At 43.4% G+C, this 26368-nt stretch overlaps 2 protein-coding genes across 9 annotated transcripts; one reads left to right on the forward strand and one right to left on the reverse strand.

The window, feature by feature from the left end:
• Nucleotides 1-711: 711 nt before the first annotated feature.
• On the forward strand, nt 712-13134 carry LOC102395341 (retinitis pigmentosa 9 protein). Of its 8 annotated transcripts, none has more exons than XM_025291198.3 (7): nt 1000-1224; nt 5187-5217; nt 6353-6482; nt 8993-9008; nt 10740-10818; nt 11529-11590; nt 12501-13134. In XM_025291198.3, the coding sequence occupies exons 1-7, from the start codon at nt 1073-1075 to the stop codon at nt 12697-12699; spliced, it is 669 nt and encodes a 222-aa protein (XP_025146983.1). In that variant the 5' UTR covers nt 1000-1072; the 3' UTR covers nt 12700-13134. The 8 variants fall into 8 exon arrangements, 7 of the variants coding, with proteins under 7 accessions (XP_025146980.1, XP_025146981.1, XP_025146982.1 ...); XM_006066283.4 differs by lacking the exon at nt 1000-1224 and adding an exon at nt 1231-1605; XM_025291195.3 differs by lacking the exon at nt 5187-5217 and having other exon boundaries at nt 712-1224.
• Nucleotides 13135-16730: 3596 nt separating this feature from the next.
• On the reverse strand, nt 16731-25223 carry LOC102395887. Its single transcript, XM_025291202.3, has 5 exons — nt 25068-25223; nt 24396-24543; nt 19673-21343; nt 17660-17755; nt 16731-16892 (listed from the first exon to the last, which is right to left on the reverse strand). Exons 2-4 carry the CDS (start codon nt 24535-24537, stop codon nt 17703-17705), a joined length of 1866 nt encoding a protein of 621 aa, XP_025146987.3. The 5' UTR covers nt 24538-24543; nt 25068-25223; the 3' UTR covers nt 16731-16892; nt 17660-17702.
• Nucleotides 25224-26368: the final 1145 nt, after the last annotated feature.

The following is a 26368-nucleotide window of genomic DNA, read 5'->3' on the forward strand; positions in this document are numbered from 1 at the left end:
CCATGAAATTAAAAGACACTTGCCCTTTGGAAGAAAAGCTATGACCAACCTAGACAGCATATTGAAAAGCAGAGACATTACTTTGCCAACAAAGGTCCATCTAGTCAAAGCTATGGTTTTTCCCATAGTCATGTATGGATGTGAGAGTTGGACCATGAAGAAGGCTGAGTGCGGAATAATTGATACTTTTGAACTGTGGTGTTGGAGAAGACTCTTGAGAGTCCCTTAGACTGCAAAGAGATCCAACCAGTCTATCCTAATGGAAATCAGTCCTTAATATTCATTGGAAGGACTGATGCTGAAGCTGAAACTCCAATACTTGGGCCATCTGATGCGAAGAACTGACTCATTGGAAAAGACCCTGATGCTGGGAAATATTGAGGGCAGGAGGAGAAGGGGATGACAGAGAATGAGATGATTGGATGGCATCACCGACTGGATGGACATGAATTTGAGCAAGCTCTGGGAGTTGGTGAAGGACAAAGAAGCCTGGCGTGTGCTGCAGTCCATGGGGTCGCAAAGAGCCGGACACGAGTGAGCAACTGAACTGAACTGAAACATCGCATGGCTCACAAGTTTTGGAAAACTGAAAAATTTCCATGGAAGCCTCGCTTTCTTCAAAAACTGAGTGCATTCTACTAATGGGTAACGAGCAGCTCCTGTGTGCCTAGCCACGGGGAGATACAAAATGGACATGCACAGGTTTCCTGGCCTCCCGGGTTGGAGATGGCGAGGAAGTTGCCCGACTCCAAGAGGGGCCCACCCACTCCAAAACTGGCCCAACTCCACACGGCGTCCTTAGTGCCACGACTCCTGGCCGCCGCCAGGGGGCGAGCTCTGGCCTCCGGCACCAGCCAACCTGAAGACAGGGCTCCGATCAACGACTCAAGACCGCGCCGGCCATTCCGCGCTGCAGGGTGCAGCCGGCCGCGAAGAGGGCACCCGGCCAGGCCCGGCGGGACGCGGAGCCGCAGCGGGAGGGGGCGCTGCTGGGCCAGGAGAGCGCGGCGCAGAGGAAGTACCGTCTTCGCCGCGCGGCCGGGCAGCCTCAGCCGCGCCGCGCGGGGCTGCGATGTCGTCCCGGCCCGGGCGCGACGATGCGGGCGCCGGGGTCGCGCGGCGGCCCCGGGAGCCCCCGGAGCAGGAGCTCCAGCGGCGCCGGGAGCTGAAGCGGCGGCGGCAGGATGCGCAGCAGCTGCAGCAGCTCAAGCACCTGGAGTCCTTGTGAGTCCGTCATGCCCGTCTCCATCTCCGACTAATGCTAGGAATGGATCGGGGCCCGGGTCGCGCGGCAGGGTCCGCTCGGGGTCGGCGCTTTAGACGGGATCCTTGGACACCTGGGGGTGGGCCGGTGAGCCCCTCGGACCCCGGCGAGCCTAGAGCCGGTTTTGATCCCGGGCGGCGGGACCCTAGACTCCCAGCGGCTGGCGGGAGGGAGGAAGGCTCCTCCCCCGAGCCTCGTCCGGGACGCGAGCAGTGGCGGCGGGCGCTTCCTCCGCTGGAAGCGGCGGTTTTAGTCCTCGTGCGGCGGCGGCGGTGCTCGGTCAGTATTCGGAGACTAAACCTGGAAGAGCGACTGAGCGCCCTGGTCCTTCCCGCTCTCAGGTCAGGGGGCGCTCTGTGAACTGGTTAAAATCCCCATCCTTTTCATCTCTTGCTATTAATAAGGAAAGAGAAAGCCCAGTCCCGTAATGTTCGTGCGGTGACGAAGAGAAGTAAAGTGGGGTGAGGGCCTGGCTCCTAACTACTCGGGAGGAGCTGTCAGGTAGAAGAGAGCCTAGACTTGTTCTCTCTGGTCCTTAGGATTTTTCACCAGGGATAAGGATGAAAGCTACTAGGAGGCCAGTTCCAGCTCAAAAAGAATTAGGACCTGAGTCAGCGTGGCCTGACTTGGGAGGCAGTGTGCTTCCCAAGCTCCCGAGGGTTGGAGGAGAGTCCAGATGACCACTGAGAGAAGGGTGGGTTGTAAAGGAGATTTAAATATAAGGTGGAAAGTTGGATTAATGACCCTTTCGATTCCCTTCTGTTTTTTCCTTCTATAATCAGCTTTAGAGGTCAAACTTAGATTCTAAGTTTGATGTTCAATAAGTTATTTGACTTATTTGTTTCAGGCACTTCTCACTGCCTACCTTCTCATGATTGCTGAGACAATGATGTAAGAAAAGGCCCCCAAAGGGTTAATCCTTCATTACTAACCTTTGGGAGCTTTGACACAAAATGCATGCTTTCTTGGAGCCTGGCCTCCTGTGGCTCTTAAGCTGAATGTCACTTCATTTGAACACCTGGGTATAAAGAGAATTAGCCTTTTAGGTATGGTACAAAGCTTTTTAGATATGGTATCTCCAAAGCAAATTGCAGAAATATTTTCCAGTGGAAAGCTGTGGCATGTCGCAGGTCTGGCCTCTTTTAGTAAGAATAATGGAGAGAGAGTGAAATTCGCTCTGTCGTGTCCAACTGTTTGCGACCCCATGGACTGTTCATGGAATTCTCCAGGCCAGAACACTGGGGTGGGTACCTTTTCCCTTCTCCAGGGGATTTTCTCAACCCAGGGTTCGAACCCAGGTCTCCTGCATTACAGGCAGATTCTTTACCATCTGAGCCACCAGGGAAGCCCATAATGGAGGAATAGAAATGTGTATAAATTGGGCAGGTGATACAGTCCGTCAGCAGCCATTCATTAGTAACATTAATGCTATGTCTTTAGGGTTTTCTACTTCAAAAACTAAAACATCTCTTTTATCAGGACAGTCCTAAAGAATGTCAAAAGACAAAACTGCCACACTTTGCAGTTTGACATCCTTTGTTCAAGGGAAAAACAATCCACAGATTGAGGAAGAGCAGTGTTTCATCTGCAGTGGAACACTCTTCCCAGTTATTTTGGACAGGAGCATGTTTTACAGGGCGTTTCAAGAGGCAACTTGAAAATAGGGCACGATTGGCTAGGGAGTCGGGGATTTCTTTACAAAGCTTGCACGTCCTCTTATCTAGGGTAAGCTAAACTAAGCTAGGTAGCCCTGGGCTGAAGGATTGATTGGTATATACTAGGTTTCCTTGACGCAAGGCATTTCCCATTAGGGCAGGCTGACTTAGGTTTAGATTTGAACTGGGCCACTCCATTTTGGGGGTCCCAAGCTATGGAGGACCTCTGTCCAGAGTTACATGGAGGTTTTGTAAGAGCAGTTTCAACTTTTATGGCTTTTCTAGATTTCTTTAGGAGTACCCTGATAGCCTCAGTTCTTCCGTCTGGTACGGAGCACTGTGGGCGTGGTGATTGTTGAGTGTTTACTTTTGCAGGGAGTAAGTTTCTAAACTGAACTTTCAGTATCACCTAAAATTTTCGTTTCATCCTCCTGTTCTTTTCTTTGGTAGGAGGAAATAGCAAGTTGGTTAGAGTAGGAGTGAGGATATGATTCCTGAAACAAACAAATGACATTGAAACGTTTAAAACAAAAATGCTTCCTATGTAACTCTACAACAGAAATGAGCTAACAGGCTATTAGTGGCCTTTTTTGGCCCCTAAGTCCTTTGGTTTCTCTCTCAGAAATTTATTAGCCTGGACTTACAGCAACATAGGTGTGAGGAAGATAACGTTAATTTCATTTTTCTTTTGTAATTAAAAAAACATTGTTTGAGGCAGTGTATTTGCATGTAAATAAATGTAAGTGAAAAAAAAGCTCCCTCCCTCAGGTGATATCTTATGTATATGTATAATCTCCCTTTTCCCATACACACAAATAGAACCATACCAAACACTCTGTCCTCTACACTACTGCTTTCTTGTTTTAACTTAAACTATTTGGTCTAGTTTTAGGATAATCTGTATCTATTTGACTATTAAATAAGTGATTAGCCATTTTAGAATTTATTAATGTTTTCCTGATGACATTTTCAGTGTATAAAATTCAGAAAATTAATCAACTCTAAATTCATCTTCTGTGTACAGCAACTTTGGAACTCCCCGATTTCCAAGTTGTTGGAGTCAAGATAGCATTTTAAACCAGTCATAGCACCTCGATGCCCTCTCTCAGTAAAATTCCACTAGAGAGGCATTGAAAGACCTGAGCTATTCAGTTATCCTGCCTCTTTTTCCAACTACATTCTTTTTTAAGAAGGGGGTTATATCCATTAGGCAGTCACCTTTAAAAGCCAGACACCCACGCTCTGCATTGCATAGTCTAGAATGTGTCAGTGCTTGAAACTGAACATAATTACACCTGAAAGTAATACAGTGTTACATGTTAATTCCATTTCAATTTTTAAAATTAGTTTGTTGTGTTTTTTTTTAATGGACAGGAGCGGTGGGTGCTGCTTTTGTAGATTTGGCACCAGAAGCCTTTTCCCCAAGTTCCAGCAAAATAATGAAAAGTGGAAATGAGGTGGGAGCATAGGCATGATTTGCATCCTCAGAACCTGAGGGTCTGAGAGCTATATTGGTGAAAGAGAAAGTACATTTGCACACAGTCATCTGCTTCTATAGCAGTAGTTGAGTGCCACCGATTGCCCTACATCCTTGAGTCCAGAGGGGTCAGTAGGGGCATAAAGGGCAGTCAGAGAGCTGAGGAGCAAGTGGCAGTGTGCTCTGCAAACACCACGGGCCAGTGGAGAGGATCTTGAATCCAGAGCTGGGGCGAGGGGCAGGAAGGGGAGCCTCTGGGGTGGATCACCCCCACCTCCTTCCACTATAGCAGACCCTTCCCTCTGGCTTAGCTCCCTCCCCGTTGTGCAGTCCCCATCCTTCTTAGAGCACTCACACTGCCAACCCCATGAGCCTCACAGTGTTATGGAAGTTGGACGTTACGGTAGGTAAATCACCCACACGTGCAGTGACAGATTGGAACCATAATTAGCTCAAGTCTCTTCTTCCCTCACATTTTCCCTGCAGTCTCTTGATTTCCCTTCCTCTAAATATAAAATCATTGTCCTTAGACACCAAGTTAGTTATTATTTGGTCAATTTAAGTGCTGCATCCCAGCAGGATGTGATACAGCATCAGTTTATTCATATTAACATAACATCTCTGACTGCTGGACCTATTTTATTAACTGTTTTTAAAAGTTATAGTGTAGTTTTAGTTTTTACTAAAAATAACCTTTTTTATTTTGGCCTGTAGTTGCTTTTTGGCGATTGAAATGTGTTATGTTCCTATGAACAATGGTTGATGACCAGTGTTTTTTTTTTCCTTCTAGTTATGAAAAACCTCCTCCTGGGTTTATCAAGGTCAGTGTAAAGTTTGTATTTTTGGTTTTTCTCTGAGACAGATTTGACCAGAGCTCAGACTCAGTCACTTGTTACGAAAAACAGCTGCTTAAGGTTTGACGCTCCTTTATGGTAGTCCTGTCTCTTCTCTGCAGATGGCAGTCAGTTCGTGCACTTTGGGCTTTGTCATAGTCCGTGCCTTTGCAGAAGTTTAATCTGCCTCGTGTCTGTCCCTAAGACACTACTGCAGGCCCCCTGGGTGCCCTCAGCACTCGCTCCGCTTCTTTCTGTCTCCCTTGCAACTGCATCTTCTCAAAGCTCTGCTGCCCCATGTTCCTTCTCTGACGCTCCATTGCTGCTTTCTTGAATGTCATCAGTTCAGAGAACAGTGGAGTCTGAGGACATGTGACTCTGTCCAGTCCAGCCCGGCCTGGTGCAGAGTCCCTCCTCCAGCACCCCGGCCACAGTGTCAGCATGTTTCTCTGGGAGTGAGACTTAGAGGACTTAAGGCCAAAGTAACCTTTCCTGTTTGGTAGCTTTTAACTTAAAAAGAAATTTTTTTAGGAAACATTCTTCCATTATAAATTTAATATTCCTGGAAACTTGAAAAAATCATAAGGTAAAAAAACAGCACCTTAATTATACAGTGCAGTTATTTGGTGGTGAAAATGCATCTCACAAATACAGTATGTATGAGATTATAGAACGTGACCGTGGTCTTCAAGGTCTAATAATCTATTTTACTCTGACACATTATTTTTATTATTCCAAGAAATCTTACTTGTTTAATTCTATCTTCTGCCTCATTCCACAAAGCTTCTAAGTTAGCAGAAAATTTTTTGTGATCTTAGAATCTAATTTTTGTGATCTAGAATTAGAACTTGGAGCTCACAGATCATCCCTGTGTAAATACTAGTGACTTTTCTCTAGGAACAGCTTTTTTCTCTAAGAACACAAAAACTTTGTTTTTGTGGTAGGCTAGCTCTTCTGGAGTAGTTACTTATATTTTCTTTCTCAATTATAATCAGAGGATAACATGATAACATAGGGATCTCTAGCCCATGAGCAAGCCAGGCAGTGCTGTGTTCTCAAGCAGGTGGGAGAGGGCTCTGGTGCTTTTTTTGCCATAGAGCTTACACACTCTTTCCTTTTTCAGGAAGATGAGACTAAGCCAGAAGACTGTATACCAGATGTCCCAGGCAATGAACATGCCAGGGAATTTCTGGCCCACGCACCAACCAAAGGACTTTGGATGCCACTCGGGAAAGAAGTCAAAGTCATGCAGTGTGAGCATGGAAAGGTTTCAAGTAACACCCTCAATTCACGCAAGTTATAGACCACTGTTTACAAACGAGTTCACACCTTTTAATTCATTCTCACACCATGCTGTTGAAGTCAGGGCATGATCTCTAGGCAATAGATGAGGAAGCCCCCTTGTATGTGTTAGTCGGTGTCTGGGGTAAGCGGCAGAGCAGTGCCTTGACTCCAGGGCTTCTGGCTGCAAGGGCGGTGATCTTCCACAGGACTGTAGCTGCTTGCAGAGTCTATGCTTCAGTAATGTTCCTGTAACAGAAAGGATATTCCATGTAGCAATGCCATGGGGGATGAAGGATGCATTGGGGGTCACCTTGGGTGACCTTGGGTCCCCTGGGGTCTCCTGGGGTCTCACCTTAGCATGTCCTCATTAATGGTGTTAAGGTTTCTCCAGGTGACCTGAGAGGAGCTGTGGGCCACACAGGGTGGGTCTGGACCAGGTGGAGCTGTGTGCACACAATCCACTGCACCAGCATAAGATGGCATTTGAAGAAGGGGTACTGCTGCCTTTAAAGATATTTGTTTGTACAAAGATCCTTCATGCACACAATTAAAATAGTAGTTCTTCTCCCTTTCCTGCATTCCCCTCACCTCAACCTCTTTTAAAAAGGTTATTTTTAAGTTTATCCCCATGTATCTAGATAACAGGATTACATTCCTGACCCTTGATTTTTCTGATTTCCTTATTATCTGCTCATTTCTAACTGTAGGAGATCAGAACTCAGCTCCTTTTTTCTTCCTCCATCCCATCTCTTACACATGCCCTACCTATCTCATTTCCCCAGTAATAGTTATATCATAAATTTAAATAAATCCATTGTGTTTATTATTTTCAGAGTTGAATCACGTATTAAACTGAGTATATTTCCTTTTTTAAAAATTAAGTTTAAAAAATCACTCCTCTCTTTGATGGGGTAGTTAGTTGTGCTTCACTTTCCATTTTATTGTTCTTTTCATTGACATGCAATTAAAAGTGTTTAATCTGGACCAGAACCAGTTTTACATGAAGTTAATGAAGCTTAAGCTTTAGGACCCCTTCTTTGCACCTTCGAAAGCCCTTTGGAGTCCCAACAGTAGTCCTGTCTTTCTGTAAAATTTATCAAGTCAAGATTCCCCGCCCCCGCAAAAGAGCCCTTCTTCTCCTTAATTTATGTAAGCTTCAGACTTCACAAAACTTACATCCATCCCAGATGGAAAAATACATGCACACATAACCCTATTGTCATTGATTTCCATGATCCTAGTGTTACCTAAAGCAGAGCTTCTCAAACTTGGGGTGGGCCTGATACTATTTCTGACAAGCTCCCAGGTGATGCCAGTCTTGCTGGTCCACTGACCACACTTTGATTAACAAGCATCGCCTCACAGATCATATGGATCCTTCTTGATACTGCACATCAATTTATGGCATTCTCCTTTTGTCATACAGACAGACATTTGTTTGAAGGGGTCTCCATTTGTATTTGGAGAAGGCGATGGCACCCCACTCCAGTACTCTTGCCTGGAAAATCCCATGGATGGAGAGCCTGGTGGGCTGCAGTCCATGGGGTCGCGAAGAGTTGGACACAACTGAGCTACTTCACTTTGACTTTTCACTTTCATGCATTGGAGAAGGAAATGGCAACCCACTCCAGTGTTCTTGTCTGAAGAATCCCAGGAATGGAGGAGCCTGGTTGGCTGCCGTCTACGGGGTCGCACAGAGTTGGGCACGACTGAAGAGACTTAGCAGCAGCATTTGTATTGAATACATTTCTTCTTCCCCCGGTGGAACTAACTCAAAATAGTGTGGTGATGCAGAAGGGGCAGGTCAGAGAATCCCTAAACTTCATTTATTTCCCAGTGGTTTCCTACTGCCAACTCTCAAATTGAAATGTGAAGAAGAAAATATTTCCCTGTCACTACATATTTTCATTAGCTACCAGCATGGAGCAGAATTGGCTCATTCTACCTATAATTCCTGTTCCTGCTTCCTGACCTCCTTAGTTGGAGTTGCTGAATGCCTGTTTAACAAAGTCCCACAGACTGCATGACTTAAACAAGAAGTTTCTAGTCTCACAGTTCTGGAGGCTAATGATCCAAAGTCAAGGTGTCCTTCTGAGGGCTGGTGTGGAAAGGATGTATTCCAGGCGTCTGTAAAAATTCTGTCTCCCAGTAAGGTCATTCTGAGGTACTAGTGGTTAGAACTTTCAGTACAGTGGGAAAGCAAAGGGGATGACACAGTTCAACTTAAAGCCCAGTTTTTAAAAAATCACACTTTGTTTTTTGCATGGAATTATTTAGTAAGTACTTGGTTCACTTCTAAAACTCTGCAATTAAAGGATAATTGAGGAAGTAGTTAGTTTCTCTCTTTTCATTGATTATATTTGATTTTAAAATTGGAATCTATATGAAGAATATCTTTAATATGATCTACTGATGCTTTATCTTGATTAAGTAAAGATATATTATCTTAAAGAAATATATCCCTTTGTCTTTATTTTAGGTTGGCGCTGTAAACGGTATGGTCACCGAACGGGCGACAAAGAATGCCCTTTCTTTATCAAAGGCAACCAAAAGTTAGAACAGTTCAGAGTAGTAAGTAAAACCCCAGAGTGTCAATTTACATTTACTGGATATGATGAATGTCAGTGAATGAGGCAGTCACCAGTGAACTGGAGTTTCACACAAAATACATTCCCAAAGCCGTTAAGCCAAAAATCTGGTGTTAACTGCATCTCTATTAAATCAAATCTGTGTGACAGATTAGTTATTAACATCAAAAAGATGCTTGTTAAAATGATATTTGCTCTGCCTTGGGAATACTGCCTTTTCCAAAGAGGCATTTTTATCAATTCAGTGAGTCTCTTTGTACTTATGTAAAAAATCATATTTCATAAATAAAATAGGATTCTAGTTTCTCAGCCTTTGTCTAAAGACTACATATTTTTGTATCATAAACTGGAAGTATGTATAAATGATATACTCTCTTTGGATGACAATAAAGTCAGTCTGTCATTTCACTTTTTTTTTTTTTGGCTGAGCCATGTGACGTATAGAATCTGAGTTTCCCAACAAGGGATCAAACCCGTCTCCCCTGCATTGAAAACTCAAGAGTCTTAACCACTGGGCCACCATGGAAGTCCCTTGTCACTTTTCTTAACAAAGTCACCTCCCAGGTGTTAATTCACCATTCAATAACTATTTCAGTCAATTTAACTATGCTGTTGCTGGATATACTTGGGATTATCAGCATGTCAAACTGGGGTATATAAACATTCTACAAGGATTTTAAGATATTTAAAATATTGGGTTTTCATTTTACTAATTTACAGAAAATATTCTGAATAAATCACTCTTACCCAGAATGTCTGCTTTTACAGTACCTTTAACAGATAATTTGATGATAAATCTCAAAAACTTAAATATATTCATATTTTTAAAATTTCAAAATCTCAGTTGATCTAAGGATAAAACAGAACATCAGTATACACAAATAAGAATAACGTTCAGAATTATTTATATGATTAAAAAATAGAAATCGAAGAAAAATAGGAAACAACTGTGGTGTCCAATATGCAACATAATTCACTGCAACATATAAATCATACAGCTTTTAAGAATTACATTTGAAGAACTTCCCTGGTAATCCAGTGATTAAGCCACAGTATCTGGTGTTAACTACAGTGATTAAGAATCCGCCTTACAACGCAGGGGATATGGGTTCAATCCCTGGTCGGGGAACCAAGATCCCACCCGCTACACAGCACTCAAGCCCATAGCACAACTACAGAGACCACACACTCTGGGGCCTGTGCATGAGCAGAGAGAAGCCCACACGCTGCAACGACGACTCCCAAGTGCCCAACTAAGATCCAACGCAGCCAAATAAATGAACATTTTTTTTTTAAAAAGAATTATGTTTTAAAAGAATATGTAATGTCATAGGAGGATATTCATGAAAACATAAGGGAAAAAGAATAGAGTTGTATTGATATACATAACATGATTCTATTTTTTGGAAATATGAATAATGACTAGAAGAAGCACACTAAAATATTAACAGTGGATATCCCTAGGTGGTAAGATATCAGATATTTTTAACTTTATGTTTTCTTTGATATGTAAAAAATTTTATAATATTTTTAAAGATAGTTCACATGCCATGAAATTTTATGTATATTCATATTTTAAGTAATTTAAGTAGTTTTAAATTATACAAATATAAGAATAAATGCATCTTATTTTAACAGAATGGAAACATTACAGAAAGGTTTTTCACAATTGATTTTTCAAGTCCAATCTTGCCTCTCTCCTCAGAGGGAATTTGTAGTAAGTAGTTTGATGAGTATACTTCTAGATTTCTCTTTGGTCATATACAGTATGTTTTTGTGAACCTATAAATGAATCATGTATCATTTCCAACTCACTTGTTTGCTTAATAGTATCACTTCATCATCTTTCCATATAGAACAAATAGAATTAATCTCAACATTTCTAACCTTGAGTAGTACTTAATAATGATTTTGCCATGGTTTATCTCCTTACGAAGGCTATGTAAATTATATCCTGTATTTGTATAACTGGGCAATCTTTTTTATAGCCTCTAGGAGAAGGCAATGGCACTCCACTCCAGTACTCTTGCCTGGAAAATCCCATGGATGGAGGAGCCTAGTAGGCTGCAGTCCATGGGGTCGGTCGCTAAGAGTCGGACACGACTGAGCGACTTCACTTTCACTTTTCACTTTCATGCATTGGAGAAGGAAATGGCAACCCACTCCAGTGTTCTTGCCTGGAGAATCCCAGGGACGGGGGAGCCTGGTGGGCTGCCGTCTATGGGGTTGCACAGAGTCGGACATGACTGAAGTGACTTAGCAGTAGCAGTAGGAGTTTTAAATGATGGCAACCCTTAAGAAGGATTAGAACATGGTGAATATAAAATTACCACCAAACAGGAGGAAAAAACTGTTTCCATGTAAGAGGGATTTAATTTTAACAGTCTATGAAGCCAAACCTAACCTTAACCTTCTCTAACCTTCAAGGCACATGAAGATCCCATGTATGACATCATTCGTGAGAATAAAAGACATGAAAAGGATATAAGGTGAGATTGTCCTGATGATAACAATATCCTCTTAAACTACGAAATTAAAGCTAGAAACTTTATAAATTTAAAAACCAGTATTAGAGGAGTAGTTTAGTAAACTGTGAAATATTTGGAAGACTGGGATAGTCACTGAAAAAAGCCAATGTGTAGGGAATGATCAGGCCAGCCTGTTCTCCTTGGGTTAACTTAAAGCATTGTGCTTGACCCAGCCTTGACTTGCTCGTGTCACTGAAAGTTGGTATTGGCAACTACCATTTATCTTCTCTAGTGTCTTTAAAGATCTGAGCTTTTTTTTTAATTCCTAGACAGGGTGAAAAAACAAGAGGAACTTTTTTGTTGTTGTTGTTTTTAATATTGTTTTGTTTTCAAATTGGTGGTATTGAATCATAATCGTTTGAATTTTTTTTTAGTGAAGTATAGTTGATTTGCGGTATCATGTTAGTACAGCACAGCAATTCAGAAATATATCAATATATAAATATATACACACACATATATTCTTCAGATTCTCTTCCTTTACAGGTTATTACAGAATACTGAATATAATTCCTTGTGCTGAATTATAATTGTTGAGGAGGTAGATTACCTAGCATGGACTTGAGCAGTGGGAGAATGATTTAGGAAAGTATGCATCTGTTAGAAATTATGAAAGTAAGGACTATGGAAACATGCCAGAATACTTAGGACAATGGAAAGAATACAAAATGGCTTGTACACTGGTTATAGTCAAGTAAAACAGGCATGGATGTAGACAAGAATGGGGGAAAGATATAAAAATAAATACTGTCTTTAATGAGGTGATTAATTTGTGATTTTTTCACCCTCATTACTGTTCTTATATTTTTATCTAAAAAAATTTTTTCAAGTTAAGTTGAATATGGTTCTTTGATCAATCTTATGTGTTTAGGATACAACAGTTAAAACAGTTACTGGAGGATTCAACGTCAGATGATGATGGGAGCAGCTCCAGTTCTTCAGAAGATAAAGAGAAACACAAGAAAAAGAAGAAGAAAGAAAAGCATAAGAAGAAGAAGAAGGACAAGAAAAAGAAGAAAAAACGAAAGCATAAGTCTTCCAAGTCAAATGAGAGTTCAGACTCAGAATGACGAGAACCTGGCTTGTTCAACATTCTCTTCTCACAAACCAGACACTGTGGCCAAAGATGAGAGGACCGTGGAGGAAGGCGGGGTCGGAGAGGAACCTCCGGAGACACCCGGAGGGCGGGGGTGTGGGATCCCAGGCGCGGGTTCTCACCTGCCTTCCAGGGAGGATGCGAGTTGTGTGTTGCCAGGTGCTAGCTCTGGACACGCCTGACTTCAGGCTGGAGAGCTTTTCCCCTTGTGCTCCTCCCTGCTGATCCCTGTGGGTCCCAACTCCTTAGAAATGCCTCGGGCAGGGCGGCCAGATGAAGGGAGTCTCTGAGGAGCTGCTCCCGGTGCTGCCGTAGGTTCCACCTCCAGGGTGGAGCTACTTGTGTAGAGCTCAGGCCTGATTTCCCTCTGCTGCTGAGGATAATAAAAACTCACTATTTATTTTTCAAATGCATTTACTTTTTTCTTAATGCATACACATGCTCCAAATTTAAAAGGTACCTAAGGTTTAATTATGAAACTTCTATTTCCTTCCTCCCCCAGCTTCCCAGTTCCCTTTCCCAATGGCTACCAGTTTTACCAGTTTCTTGTGACATCTTCCAGGAATACTGCCTACATCACAAGCAAGCATAGGGCTTTATTTTTAAGTATAAATACTATACACGTTCATCTCCATGTTTTAACAGTATAATGTTGATTTTAATAGCAAATATATCCTGCACTGCAGCATCATAGGTACAGTGTCTTCATACAGAACATACCACAAGGTCTAAATGGCCACACAATTCCTTGAAGGTACTATAATCATGTAACCATTCCTCTATTGCAATTCAGTTGTTTCCTGTTCGTCATTCTTCAATATCGTGATTTATAATATATATTTGATCACTCACATGACCAGAATATATTTCTCAGATATATTTGGTCATTGTCCAGTTTCTGGACACAGCTCCGCAAACCCTTGGAATATCATGTGTGATAAGAGCAATGGGAACATCTTTTGTTGTGTTTGGTCTCTTGTCCTCCATTCATGACAGAGCCAGAAAAGTGAAATGAGTGTCTTGTTTATTCATAACTAACTCCACAACATCTGGGTTTATGTTCATGAGATGACTTTTGGAAGGCACCTAAGGATGTGGGGAGAGGCTGGTTGCCAGGAAAACCAAACTGAACAGAACTGGAACTTGCAGTCCCACACCCTCCTGTGGGGAAAGACTAGAGGGACTGGAGATTGAATCAGTCACCAATGGCCAGTGATTTAATCAATCATGCCTACATGATGGAGCCTCCATAGAAACCCAGGGAGGGACTCAGAGCTGGGTTGATGAACACAGAGGTGCTGGGAGAATGCCACGCAAGCAGAAGGTATGGAGGCTCTGTGCTGCTTCCCATCCCATCTATTTTGCCCTGTGCATCTCTTCCATCAGGCTGCTCCTGAATTACAGCCTTTTATAATAAATCAGAAAGGTAGCAAATTAATTGAATCCAAAGCAGCGAGTAGAAAGCAGAAGCACAGGCAAAAACCTGACTTTTGACTAGAACCTGAAGTGGAGGAGGCGTGTGGCATAGTCCTACACAACTGAGCTCTTGCCATGTGAAATCATGCATTTCCAGGCAGACAGTGTCAGAAATGAGTTAAACTGTAAGACACTGCTGGAGTCAGGATTTGCAAACTGAGCTTACTGTACCCTTCCTACCCAATCCTTCATTTCTCCCACCAGTGCATTCCTACCTCTGGATTCCTATCTCCAACTACCTCTGTAGTTCAGTTGTGTTCTGATGGGCTTGGAATGCTAGTGGAGACAGGGACCACAGGCCAAAATGGGTTATCTTAAGTTAAAACTAAGTTATCCATTAAATAGTGTACACTAAATGCCAGTCTCCATACAACTGTGCTATGCTCAGCCACTCAGCTGTGTCCGACTCTGCAACTCCATGGGCTGTAGCCAGGTAGGCCCCTCTGTCCATGGGGATTCTCCAGGCGAGAATACTACCTAATAAGAATATTGAGTACAGCAATAGTCAATACCATTCAGAAATGTAGAGTATGGCCAGGAGAGTGATGGCTAATGTATTTGTCTTGTTGTGAAAGTGCATTGATGACACATGAGGATCACCTTATGCAACCATGGGTTGGGCATACAGGCCAGAACGCTTCCTGATGTTACTTAAGCAGGTGTGAAGCATAAGTTAATCAGGCCATCACAGACCTTCTAATAAAAGACCAGCTTTGCAAACACGACCCTTTACTTGTCTCATTGCCCTCACTGCTATCACTTTTTACATGCTCATTACACCAGCTAGCAGTTCTGGGTTAGTATAAGGGAGTTCCGTTCACTTCAGTCACTCAGTCGTGTCTGACTCTTTGTGACCCCATGAACCGCAGCACGCCAGGCCTCCCTGTCCATCACCAACTCCTAGAGTTTACCAAAACTCATGTCCACTGAGTCGGTGATGCCATCCAACCATCTCATCCTCTGTCATCCCCTTCTCCTCCTGCCCTCAATCTTTCCCAGCATCAGGGTCTTTTTTCAAATGAGTCAGCTCTTCGCATCAGGTGGCCAAAGTATTTGAGTTTCAGCTACAACATCACTCCTTCCAATGAACACCCAAGACTGATCTCCTTTAGAATGGACTGGTTGGATCTCCTTGCAGTCCAAGGGACTCTCAAGAGTCTTCTCCAACACCACAGTTCAAAAGCATCAATTCTTCTGCACTCAGCTTTCTTTACAGTCCAACTCTCACATCCATACATGACTACTGGAAAAACCATAGCCTTGACTAGATGGACCTTTGTTGAAAAAGTAATGTGTCTGCTTTTTAATATGCTGTCTAGGTTGGTCATAACTTTCCTTCCAAGGAGTAAGTGTCTTTTAATTTCATGGCTGCATTCACCATCTGCAGTGATTTTGGAGCCCCCCAAAATAAAGTCAGCCACTGTTTCCACTGTTTCCCCATCTATTTGCCATGAAATGATGGGACCGGATGCCATGATCTTAGTTTTCTGAATGTTGAGCTTTAAGCTAACATTTTCACTCTCCTCTTTCACTTTCATCAAGAGGCTCTTTGGTTCTTCACTTTCTGCCATAAGGGTGGTGTCATCTGCATATCTGAGGTTATTGAAATTATAAGCACAGCAAAGATATGTTCAAACAGCTTAGCTCACAGAACATTGGCCAGTCCATCCATGTATCCCTACAATGACCACAAACATTCCTGGTGGTGCTCCCACTGCCTCCCACACCTGGAACGCCATGAATTCTGCCATGCCACCTTCCTCCAAAAAAATGCAGGCAGTCTTCAGCCACACAAACCTTTTGAGTACCTAGTCATATTTAACCTACACCATTTATTGGGAGATTGAATCCACTTCTTGGTCATCTAGCCCCTAGGGTCTGAGTCTTACATGCCTGAAGCTTCCTTTGTTACAGGAGACACTAGATGCAAGTAAAACATGCATGACCACCTACCCTCCACACATCTATCAGTGTCCTATCGGACCCTATACGCCTGCTACTAAGTCTCTTCAGTCGTGTCCGACTCTGTGTGACCCCCGAGACAGCAGCCCACCAGGCTCCCCCGTCCCTGGGATTCTCCAGGCAAGAACACTGGAGTGGGTTGCCATTTCCTTCTCCAATGCATGAAAGTGAAAAGTGAAAGTGAAGTCGCTCAGTCGTGTCTGACCCTCAGCGACCCCATGGACTGCAGCCCTCCAGGCTCCTCCGTCCATGGGACTCTCCAGGCAAGAGTACTGGAGTGGGGTGCCATTGCCTTCTCCCCACTCTCCTTCTCTATATGCCTGGCCTGCATTACATAGACAATGAGTCAGCATCCTCTCTATTCCCAGGATAGAGCCTCTTTATGGAATGCTTAAGTCTTTTTATTCTGTCCTCAACGCCACCATCCTTTTCTCTTTATCCCAAGGTCCCTGGTGAGGACAAGACAAAACTCTTCATGGGTCACCCAGTTCTACTAGTGTTGTCATGAGTGATGTGGCCATTTTGAGAGAAGAAAATGCTTAAGAATCACACTTGTGAAATCCAGTGTATTTGCTATTTTACAACTTTTAATTCACAACTTTACAATGTCATATTTTCTTGTTTGCTGGTATAACTTTAGTAGTTCAAGAAAGAGATCTCATGTTCTAATCCATCATGATAATGCAATATTTCACTTTTTCTTGTAGCTGGAACTCAGCAATTTGTTTCCTAAGAAGTAACAATGGAATAATACAGTTCTTTAAGTCAGGTAACTGATGTGATATACAGAATCATTACCAATATCTTTAGTTTCCATTTTTAGGGGAAAGCCAAGGGTGTTAACATTTTGCCTAAGCTTAGTTACCATTCTTCCCTTTATTACCTCTGCAGGGCAGAAATGACCTTTAAAAGGTCATCAATCCACTGGACCAAGACTAGGGGTTTAGGTGAGGAAGGCTTACCCAGTGCCAAGACTCATTGTAAAGAGAAGCCTGTCAAGCTGCTGGCCCCTGAAGGGAGATGCTAAGCTTCCATTTACCTAGCTCTAAATTACAACACTAATGGTAAAGCCACCAGGAAACTTACAGAATTCCATATAATCCACAATATGCTACTGGTAACAGCAGCAGGAATTAAACATGAAAACTAGGATAAAAACAACATTTCACAGGGCTCAAGGATGTATTGTACAACATGAGGATGCCAATATTTTGTAATAACTGTAAATGGAAAGAAATCTTTAAAACTGTATAAAAATAAATTACAAATTAAATAATCATAACATTCCACACAATTGAAAAACTTTGGCTCCAAACTTCTTGTAAGCTAGGGATGTCTGTTACAAGGTATGTCTGTTACCCAGTTAGAACACTGCTATGTTGGTGCTTGGGTCTATCCTCCAAAAGGATAGACCCAAGCATCAAGTAGGAAAACCCAAATAAATTCCAAAAAGCAAATCATAATTGTGACAAACTAGACACAGGATAAATACCAACCTCTAGAGCTGCTGGGTATTTCCTAAATTCTATGGCATCTGCCTCAAATCTCTGGTACTTTGTAAGGGACCTTGGTTTTAGCTCTCTCACAGTTACCTGAGGGAAGAAGTGATTCATATTTTAAATAATCCAAGAGGTTTCAAAACCAAAAGAAAAAAAAACAATTCAAAAACACATCTTTCAAGAAAGTGACCTATTTTTCAAGATAAAATTCTATGCCGTTCTGTTATTCGTGGTGGTAGAAATGATCACTTGGCAAAAACAGACAGTCCAGAAGAGAGCCTTCATTAGGAAAATAAAAATCTTGACTGTGTAACCTGGGGTAAACTGAGGTTCCCATTAACTTTTTCACAGGAGGACTCAGTGAGACCTTCTTTCAGATATGGCCAAAGGAGAAAGTGCTGAAAACTACTAAACTATAGTATTGGGTCACAGTGAGGAGTAAATTTATAACCAATGCTATTTCCCAAGACAGAAAAAAGATTCATACACATTCTGATGAGCAATGACATGACATGGGAATACAAAGGCAAATAAGACTGGGAAGACCAATGGTACCATAGTTGGTGTTTTAATATAACTATTAATTTCAGTGTTACACATCATGAACAAGAGCTCACATTCTGGAGTTCACAAGATGCTGTCAGATGCGCATGAGGGGTCCCTAAGCACACTGGCCCAGGTCATTTCCTGCCACTTTATAAGCAAGGACTAACATCAAAGCCAGAAAACCCTGCACATATTGTAAAGGAACCCTGTTTTCAAAAAATTTCCTCCAGATTACTGAGCATGAATCAAGTCAAGACAATAGCCCAGAATTTAAAACCTAACAATATACCCGATTTTTAAGTGGAAGTGGTAGGCTTAAATATTTCTTCAATCTAAAGGTTTGGGATTAAGCCTGGGATTTATTTAAACTTCCCTGGGGCCCTTATGCATCCCATTCTTCACTCACCTGCTTTGCATCATTCTTTGCAAGCCAGATATAATCATCTCCCAAAGTGGTCCTTAGGGTGCTCCCCCTGTCCCTACTCCTGTCAGCTGTGCCCCTGCCAGTCCTAGGATGGTTCAAACTCAAGCTTCAACCAGGTGTGGATGGGCTGCTAGTCCAGTCCCTCAATCTCACCTTTTTACACTCCTTCCTCCACCCACAACACACACAGCAAAGCAAAACAACTTCTCCTCCCAAGATAACTTTTCCATGGATTACCATTTTCCCCACTATGTACTCAAGTTCAAACTCCAACCTTTTAAAATTCAACTGTTAGTCCTCTCACCCATCTCTATTTACTCCCATGTGAGTTAGGACCCTCACCACTTTGATTTTTTTAATTACAATACTTTTTATTGAGTAAAACTGATTGTATACAAGGCTTTCATCCATATAGGTGCTCTCCACTCTAATTCTTACTATAAAATACTACTGGTTGAAGACAAAGATTTGTCTCATTTCTCTACTCAATCTGAATTAGCCACTTATTGGCTACAGGATAAAAATTTGTAAGTGAAGAGAAACATTCATACTTTACCACATTCCCAGCCTCTTTCCCAATTCCTCACAATTCTCCATTCTGGCAAGAAGGTCTCAAGCAGAATCCAGCCCTGGCTGCCTGTTTGACTGCCACCCTGCTGTCTCCATTTCCACTCCAAACTGTGTCCTCTTTTGTCTCCAAACCACAGAACCTCAATCGGTGTGAAATCCTCTGCGTCCACGTGGACTGCCTGTTCTCAGCCATCCATCTAGACCATGTCCTGTCTCAGCCCACCACCACCCAGCTCTCTATCATCTTCTACCAGAGCACTTTGTTTCCCATTACACTGAAATTTCCTAGAGTACAGGAACTCTAACTTGGGATTCTCTTTCAACATGAATATGGGCACCTATACCTGAAGCGAAAACATATTTTCAAAACAGAGAAATACTGATTTATGGCTGCCTTTGTATCCTGGACCCAGTAGGGAACCAGCACAAACAACTGAACAGTGTATGAGTCACTTACATTAGTCACTTACATTCCAGTGGTCTGTGAGAGGCTCTCCTGGACTGCAGTCCCTCCTTGTTGGCCATGGCGGGTCTGCTGCAGAGCCTGACACCAGTGCTTTCACAGCCATCCTGTCGTTTCCAATAAACCGCAGGGACACACTCACATTCACCATAAGCTTGTAATAACTTGCACTTATTTCTGGTGGGCCACACCATAAGTTGGGGAGGGAGAGAGCTCTCGGGTGGCATCCTGATTATCCTTCCAGCCTCATGATAAGACCTTCCTTTGGAAGATGTCACAGGACTCTGTGGACTCACTTCTTCAAGGAGGCATCCTACCTCATCCATGTCACCCTCCTCTTCCAACTCAGAGTCTTCTGAATCCTCAGGAAGCACAATTGTCAAGATGGCACTTTTCTTCAACAGATAGGCTGTCTTAACATTTGAGAAACTGCTCAGCTCTTTCAGCTTCCTGCCTTTCATGGTCTTTTTAATCTTTGCACACCTTTTCAAGTTCTCATTATATACCTCCCCAGTCTCATCATTCATGATCATTTCCTCTTTATCTGCACTTAATTTCCTATTGATAATTGGTTGTTTCCAAGATCCCTTGGTTTTGCTGTCTGATGCTGTCTCTTCATCCCTGGGGGGCATTTGCTGGGGGGATTTCTCTACCTGAGCTTCAGAGCAACCCATGTTGCATTGGATGCCCTCATCCACTTTGTTGACCTGGGCCAACCAGGTAGGGGAGGGAACTTGCCCCTTGCAGCCATTGTTCTCCACTTCATCAACTTCATCCTGGTTCTGGCTCCCCACTGACATCTGATCTGCTCCCTTCCTACCACTTCCTGGTGAAGACTCAGGGGAATTCCCAGGCTGTACCTCAGTCCACCAAGTCAAGTCGCACTGGATGCCCTCATCTTCTTTGCTGACCTGAGCCAAGCAGGGAGAAGATGGGACAGGCATCTCAGGGTAGCTGTTGCTCTCTTCCTCTTCACCCACAGTCTCAGGGGAGCCACGGCTCCCGCTACTGTTCTCTGGCATACCTTCTCCTGCAGTAAAAGGCTTCTGAGATGATTCTGAATGTAGGGTCAGGTCTTTAACTGCTTCCATGCTGGCGGAGAGTGCCTGTTCCTGATGAAGCTTGCTCGTATCTCCAGCAGACTGGTACAATTTTGAGTTCCAGGTATTCTGGATCTCATCTCTGCCATTCGGAGGTGGTGGGTTTTGGGAAAGAGCTGAATATCTCTTCTTTTCTTCATCCAAGTTCATGCGGTCTCTATCCTCATAAGAGTTATAAAGAATTCCTCTACTCTCACAGAAACTTTGTGAAATCCCATTTTGCAGCACCTCCTTCTGTGGCATATCTTTAGCATAAACCACATCGTACAATGGCATCATTTCATTTGATGTACTCGCAGGAATACTGGTCACCTTTCCTACCTCAGGGCTGTCGCCTTCTGAGTGCATGTCTTGTTTTTCATTCAAGTTTTCAGCCTGTTGAGGTTCAGCTTCTGTTTGCGTGTCCTTTGTTTTCATTTTTTCCCAATAGCCACCATACTGTCGGAACTGTGCCATGTTATAAAACATAGGGACTATGGATCTTCGGTTAACAGTAGTGGGCAATGGGGACTGAGGGACGAGGAAGGCAGGATACTCGCTGAGCACCACTGGAAAATACAGACTTCCACTTGTGAAAGCTAGAAAGAGAAGGGGATAGTTAGCCATCCTGTCTCCTGCCGCCAGGCACAACAGTCAGCCATTACACACTGCACAGCCCCAGCTGCTCACACCCACCACGGGCCTCCCACCTAGTCTTCTGCTACCAAAGCAAAGGACATAAAGTCCTCCCCCAGTTTTTACAGGAGTAACTCCTAACAACTTTCTTAACCCATCTCCCACACTTCTCACAAGTCTGTAATCCGCTTTGCTTCCAGAATAATCTGTGATCCTCACTCCAGTTACAGTATTTGAATGGCTCATCATGGCTTATCAGATATGAGGGATAGTGACCACTTTCCCTAGGATGGCATAAAACACTTCATTATCTAGTTTCTCACTGTATCATTTCATTGAGTCCTTCAAGATACAGAGGCTCTAGCCATAGGTGCATTCCTTCACCAAGACAGCTTTGAAAACTTCTCTCTTCCTTTTCTGAAACACCCTCCTTCCCCTAATCATTTTAAAACATTTTCAGCAACTGCTGGAACTTGAGGCATTTTGCCAAGAGAAATCAGTTGGACAGAGAAAGGCAAATACTATACCATCACTTTTATGTAAAATCTAGAAAAAAAATGGTATTAAATACAGTGGTTGCTATGTGGTTGCTGAATGATGGGGAGATGGAGAGATGCTGGCCAGTGGCAAAAAGAAACCTCTAATTCAGCTTATTATAAAAAAGACAAAATGGAGAAGGGAAACATTTACTCAAAATCAGCCTATTTATAAGAACATACATCAGCTATTTTAATTCTACAGCACTGCATGTCCAATTAATATTTAAAAGATGATAGACTACATGATTATGGATATTCTATAGGCTTGGGAACCACTCAATCCTACCCAAGTGAAAAAGGTGAACAAGAATCAAGAATCCTCAGGTCATTCACAGCAATGTTTGGTTACTGGGAAAAGTGCTACACCGATACTGGAAAGCCATGTGAATACAATCACAACTTACAGGAGCACAGACCCAGGAGATCAAAACTCGATGGGAACTCACAGTGGGGTAGGAAAACCTGAACTGCTATTGACAGACTGCAAGATTAGGATGGAGACATCTGAGTTCAAATCCTCAGAGAAAACTCATCCGTAAGGGAACCATCCCACACACTTTTTTAGTTTTCCATGCAGTAGCTCAACCAGTTTCTCACAGTAAATTTAAGAGAAAAATCTCCTGAGCTTCCCGCAGGGAAAGAGGAAAAGGAATCACACATAACAGAAGCACTGTTCTTAACAAGGTTCATCCTCAGAAGACACTAAACAGAGCTTAACTGATGGGCAGGAATGGAAATACTTGTCTCCAGTCCACTCTAGCCACCCTTCCCAACCCAATGGGAGGGGGAGGGGGAAGCATGTATACTTTGTTGTCCAAAGGCAAAATCACACTAAGACTAAGACCTAATCATACTCCTTTCACAAACAGAACTGTGATCCCTTCTCTACCTCTACAAGGTAATACTCCATTACTAAGGGCCTATTCAGATCAGTTCCTTTTATCCAGTACAAAATGGTTGACAAAAAAGAAAATTACAAGGCATAATAAAAAGTAAAAACTACTGTCTACAAAAAAAAAAAAAAAAAACCTCAGTTTAAATACAAAAACAGGGATTAAATGCAAACAGAAGGAGAAAGACATACCATGCTAATTAGCTAATGCTAATAATCATAAGAAAGCGGGAGAAGCTCTATTTCAGACAGATTTCAGAGAAAGGAAAGTAATCAGGGGCATAAAGTGGGGCATCACAAGAAAAAGTCACTTCTTCATTGAGACATAACAATCCCTAATGTGTATGCCCTTAACAGCAGGTGAAGCTACATGAAGCAAAAGTCATAGAACTGCAAGGAAAAATAGATGAATCCATTGTCGGAAACTTTAACACGCCTACAGCAGACATGGATAGATGCAGTCAATATTAAAAAATCAATAAGAACGAATGAACTCCACAACACCAACCAAATGTACATAACTACTCTACAGACCCCCTCAACCAACAGAATATTTTTCTCACACTCATATAGAACATTCACAAAGATAGACCACGTTGTGCCATAAAACACACTTACAAATTAAAAGGTATACTAATTATAAAATGTCTGCTTAGACCATAACTGAATGAATGTAGAAAACAAAAAGATAAATTCCTAATATCAGAAATGAAAGAGGGTACATTACTACAGACCCCACAGGCATAAAAATATAAATGATTAATATGAATCCTATTTCCACAATATATATTACATAGATAAAAAAGGACAAATTCCTTGAGACAATTTCCCAAAACTCAAGTAGAAACTGACAATCTGAATGGACCTCCATCTATTAGGTCCAAGATGTCTACCTTCCAAATATTTTCAAATCTTGCTTGTCACCTTCCTCCAACATACTTTTCTGATGTCCCCATTATAGCATTTAGAATCTTTAGACTCTGTAGAAAAATTACAAGGACTAGAAGCTCTAAGGAACCTCGTCCAACAAGACTGGTCTCACAACATGAGACTTTGGTTGGATTACGTTGCGAGCCTGGGCCAGTCACTGACTGGGAGCCTCAGTTCCCTCATTTGGGAAACAAGGACAGCAACAACTTGGTCAAATGAATCAAGAATCCATTTCTAGTATTTGGGCTTTCCTGGTGGCTCAGATGGTAAAGAATCCGCCTGCAATGCAGGAGACCTAGGTTCGAACCCTGGGTTGGGAAGATCCCCTGGAGGAGGGCATGGCAATCCATTTCAGTATTCTTGCTTGGAGAATTCCCATGGACAGAGGAGCCTGGTGGGCTACAGTCCATGGAGTCACAAAGAATTGGACATGACTGAGTGACTAAACACAGCACACAGCACACAACTGATATATAGCTAGAATTTGAATATTTTCTATTAACCTGAACCACAAACACTGCCCAATCTGTCTAGTGTGAGCACAGGGTGAGGAAAAGGAAATCATGGACAAAGGAATTAGAAAACCTTCAGGCTTTGATTTACAGGGAGTGTCCCTAATCCCACTGAACCTCCTTGGGTATTCAGATTCCTCACCTGCCCCAGAAATGGAGAGTGGATTACAGACAGGATTCTGGTACCAGGGACCCAGGTGAGGCTGCTGGGCCATGGGGTGCACATAGAAGAAAGGTCTGGAGTTACTGCCCTCAAAATTTTCGTTGTTTCCTGAAGAGTTCATTTTCCACTGAAAAACAGGTGTTTATAGTTAAGAAAGGACAGCTGTGCTTCATCCTGTAAAGTGCTGTAAAGGTAGAAAACCATCCTTGTCCCCCATCATGACTGGGATCCTGGGTGGCAGGTCCCTTACCTTGTCTTCCCACTTGCCTGGGATGCAGACATGGGGGTACTGCCCTGCATGCATTAGGACCAGCGGAGCAGCGCCCAGAGGCCCAGGCCCACCTCATACTGAGTGAGTCCGGCTCTGCAGGCAGCAGCACCTTGGGGAGATGAGGCCTTGGAGGCACCAGGGCACCCAGCAGCTGCACTGGAAAAGGGGGCTTAGGCCTAGATGCACCACCCTTGTCTGCAGCCTCTCCACCATGCTTCCTAGCCCATGTCCCAGACTGAATACCTGCCCAGCCCCGGACTCCAGGCCCTGGGCTCCGTCTCCTAACACCCCGCTTCCCGTAGGCCAGTCTGTCCCCCACGACTCCCAAACCCTGTGCCCTCACGCCCTGCACAACCCACGTTCCCATTAGGGACACTGACCTGCTCTAGCTCGACATCTGCGACTTGGAATTTCTGTAGCGGCGCACACAACCCACACAGGGCCGACCTGGCCGTCAAGGGTCCCTACAGTGCCGGCTGCACTGGCTCCTTTTTATGCTTGACTGGGCAGCACGTGCAGCTCTTCAGCAGGCCCCGCCCCCTGCGCTTGCGCCCTGTCGGAGCTCCCGGGCCAGACTGCCCAGACTGAAGGCTCTGGAAGAAGCCGGTGCTGAGACTTGATGGAGGAAAGTAGCCATCTCCATCCACTCCCGCATGAACCCCAGTCCTCCCTTCTTCACATTCTTGTGTGTGTGGGCATCCTAGCCTTGGTTTTTTTAGAGGATAGAGCCCTCCTCTCCCCCTCGGTCTCCCCGATTGTCCCCTCTCTGAGTGTGTTGAGTTAGGACGGGTCACAGCCGCCTCTCTGAGCTCCTGGTCTCCTTCCTTCCTTGGGCCCAAAGCCGGTGACACTTAAGGAAGAGGAGCCTACCGAAAAGAAGCAGAGACGAAGGAGGCCAACTTGCACGGAGGACAGAGCTGAGAGGGGGAAGATTTCCACAGGTGGGGTGAGCAAGAGTGTTTCATGCTGCTGAGACCAACATCTCGGGGGAAGGGGCTCCGGGTATGAGGACCCCAGTGATCGCTGTAAGTGATGGGACAGGGAGGTGTGGGCAGTCGTCTCTGGGGTGATGGGTGGGCAGTGAGAAGGGGAAGCTGGCACCTACAGTATTCTTTGTACATGAGAGAAAGGAAAGGCATAGGATAGTAGTGAAGGCGGCAGGAATAGTACTTCTAAGGCGCATCGACAGTTTGGAATGACTGTGTTACTACGTAGAAATTGGGTTTTTCCAGAAATTGCAGAGTTATAAAAAGTTATAATAGAAAACACGTGCAGCTTCAGGTTCTATCTCCTTGGTTGCCCCTAACGGAAAGGATGTGTGTGCGCTCTTGTCTTTGAGCTGGACATATTGCCACCTGGAAGAAACTGGGTTCCTGTGACCAAGAGTGGAGAATAGATATTAATTGGGCAGGTAACAGTTTCTCTTATTCAGGGTTCAGGGTCATGAAAGAAACATTATTCTCCCACTTCCCATTGCTCTGTATTGTCCCCAATCATCATTCTCCTTTCCTCCCTTCACAGCTATTTCCCTATAGAGGATCATAAACACTCAGCCTTCTCCACCTCCTATTCCTTAACTCACTGCAAATCCAGATTTTGTTACCATTATGCCCACTCATCCACCCTCACCAAGGACACTAATGAACCACTTGCTGCTCAATGGCATGGAAACTTTTCAGTT

The sequence above is a fragment of the Bubalus bubalis genome, chromosome 8, assembly GCF_019923935.1.
Source record: "Bubalus bubalis isolate 160015118507 breed Murrah chromosome 8, NDDB_SH_1, whole genome shotgun sequence".
In the NCBI taxonomy this organism is placed as follows: domain Eukaryota; kingdom Metazoa; phylum Chordata; class Mammalia; order Artiodactyla; family Bovidae; genus Bubalus; species Bubalus bubalis.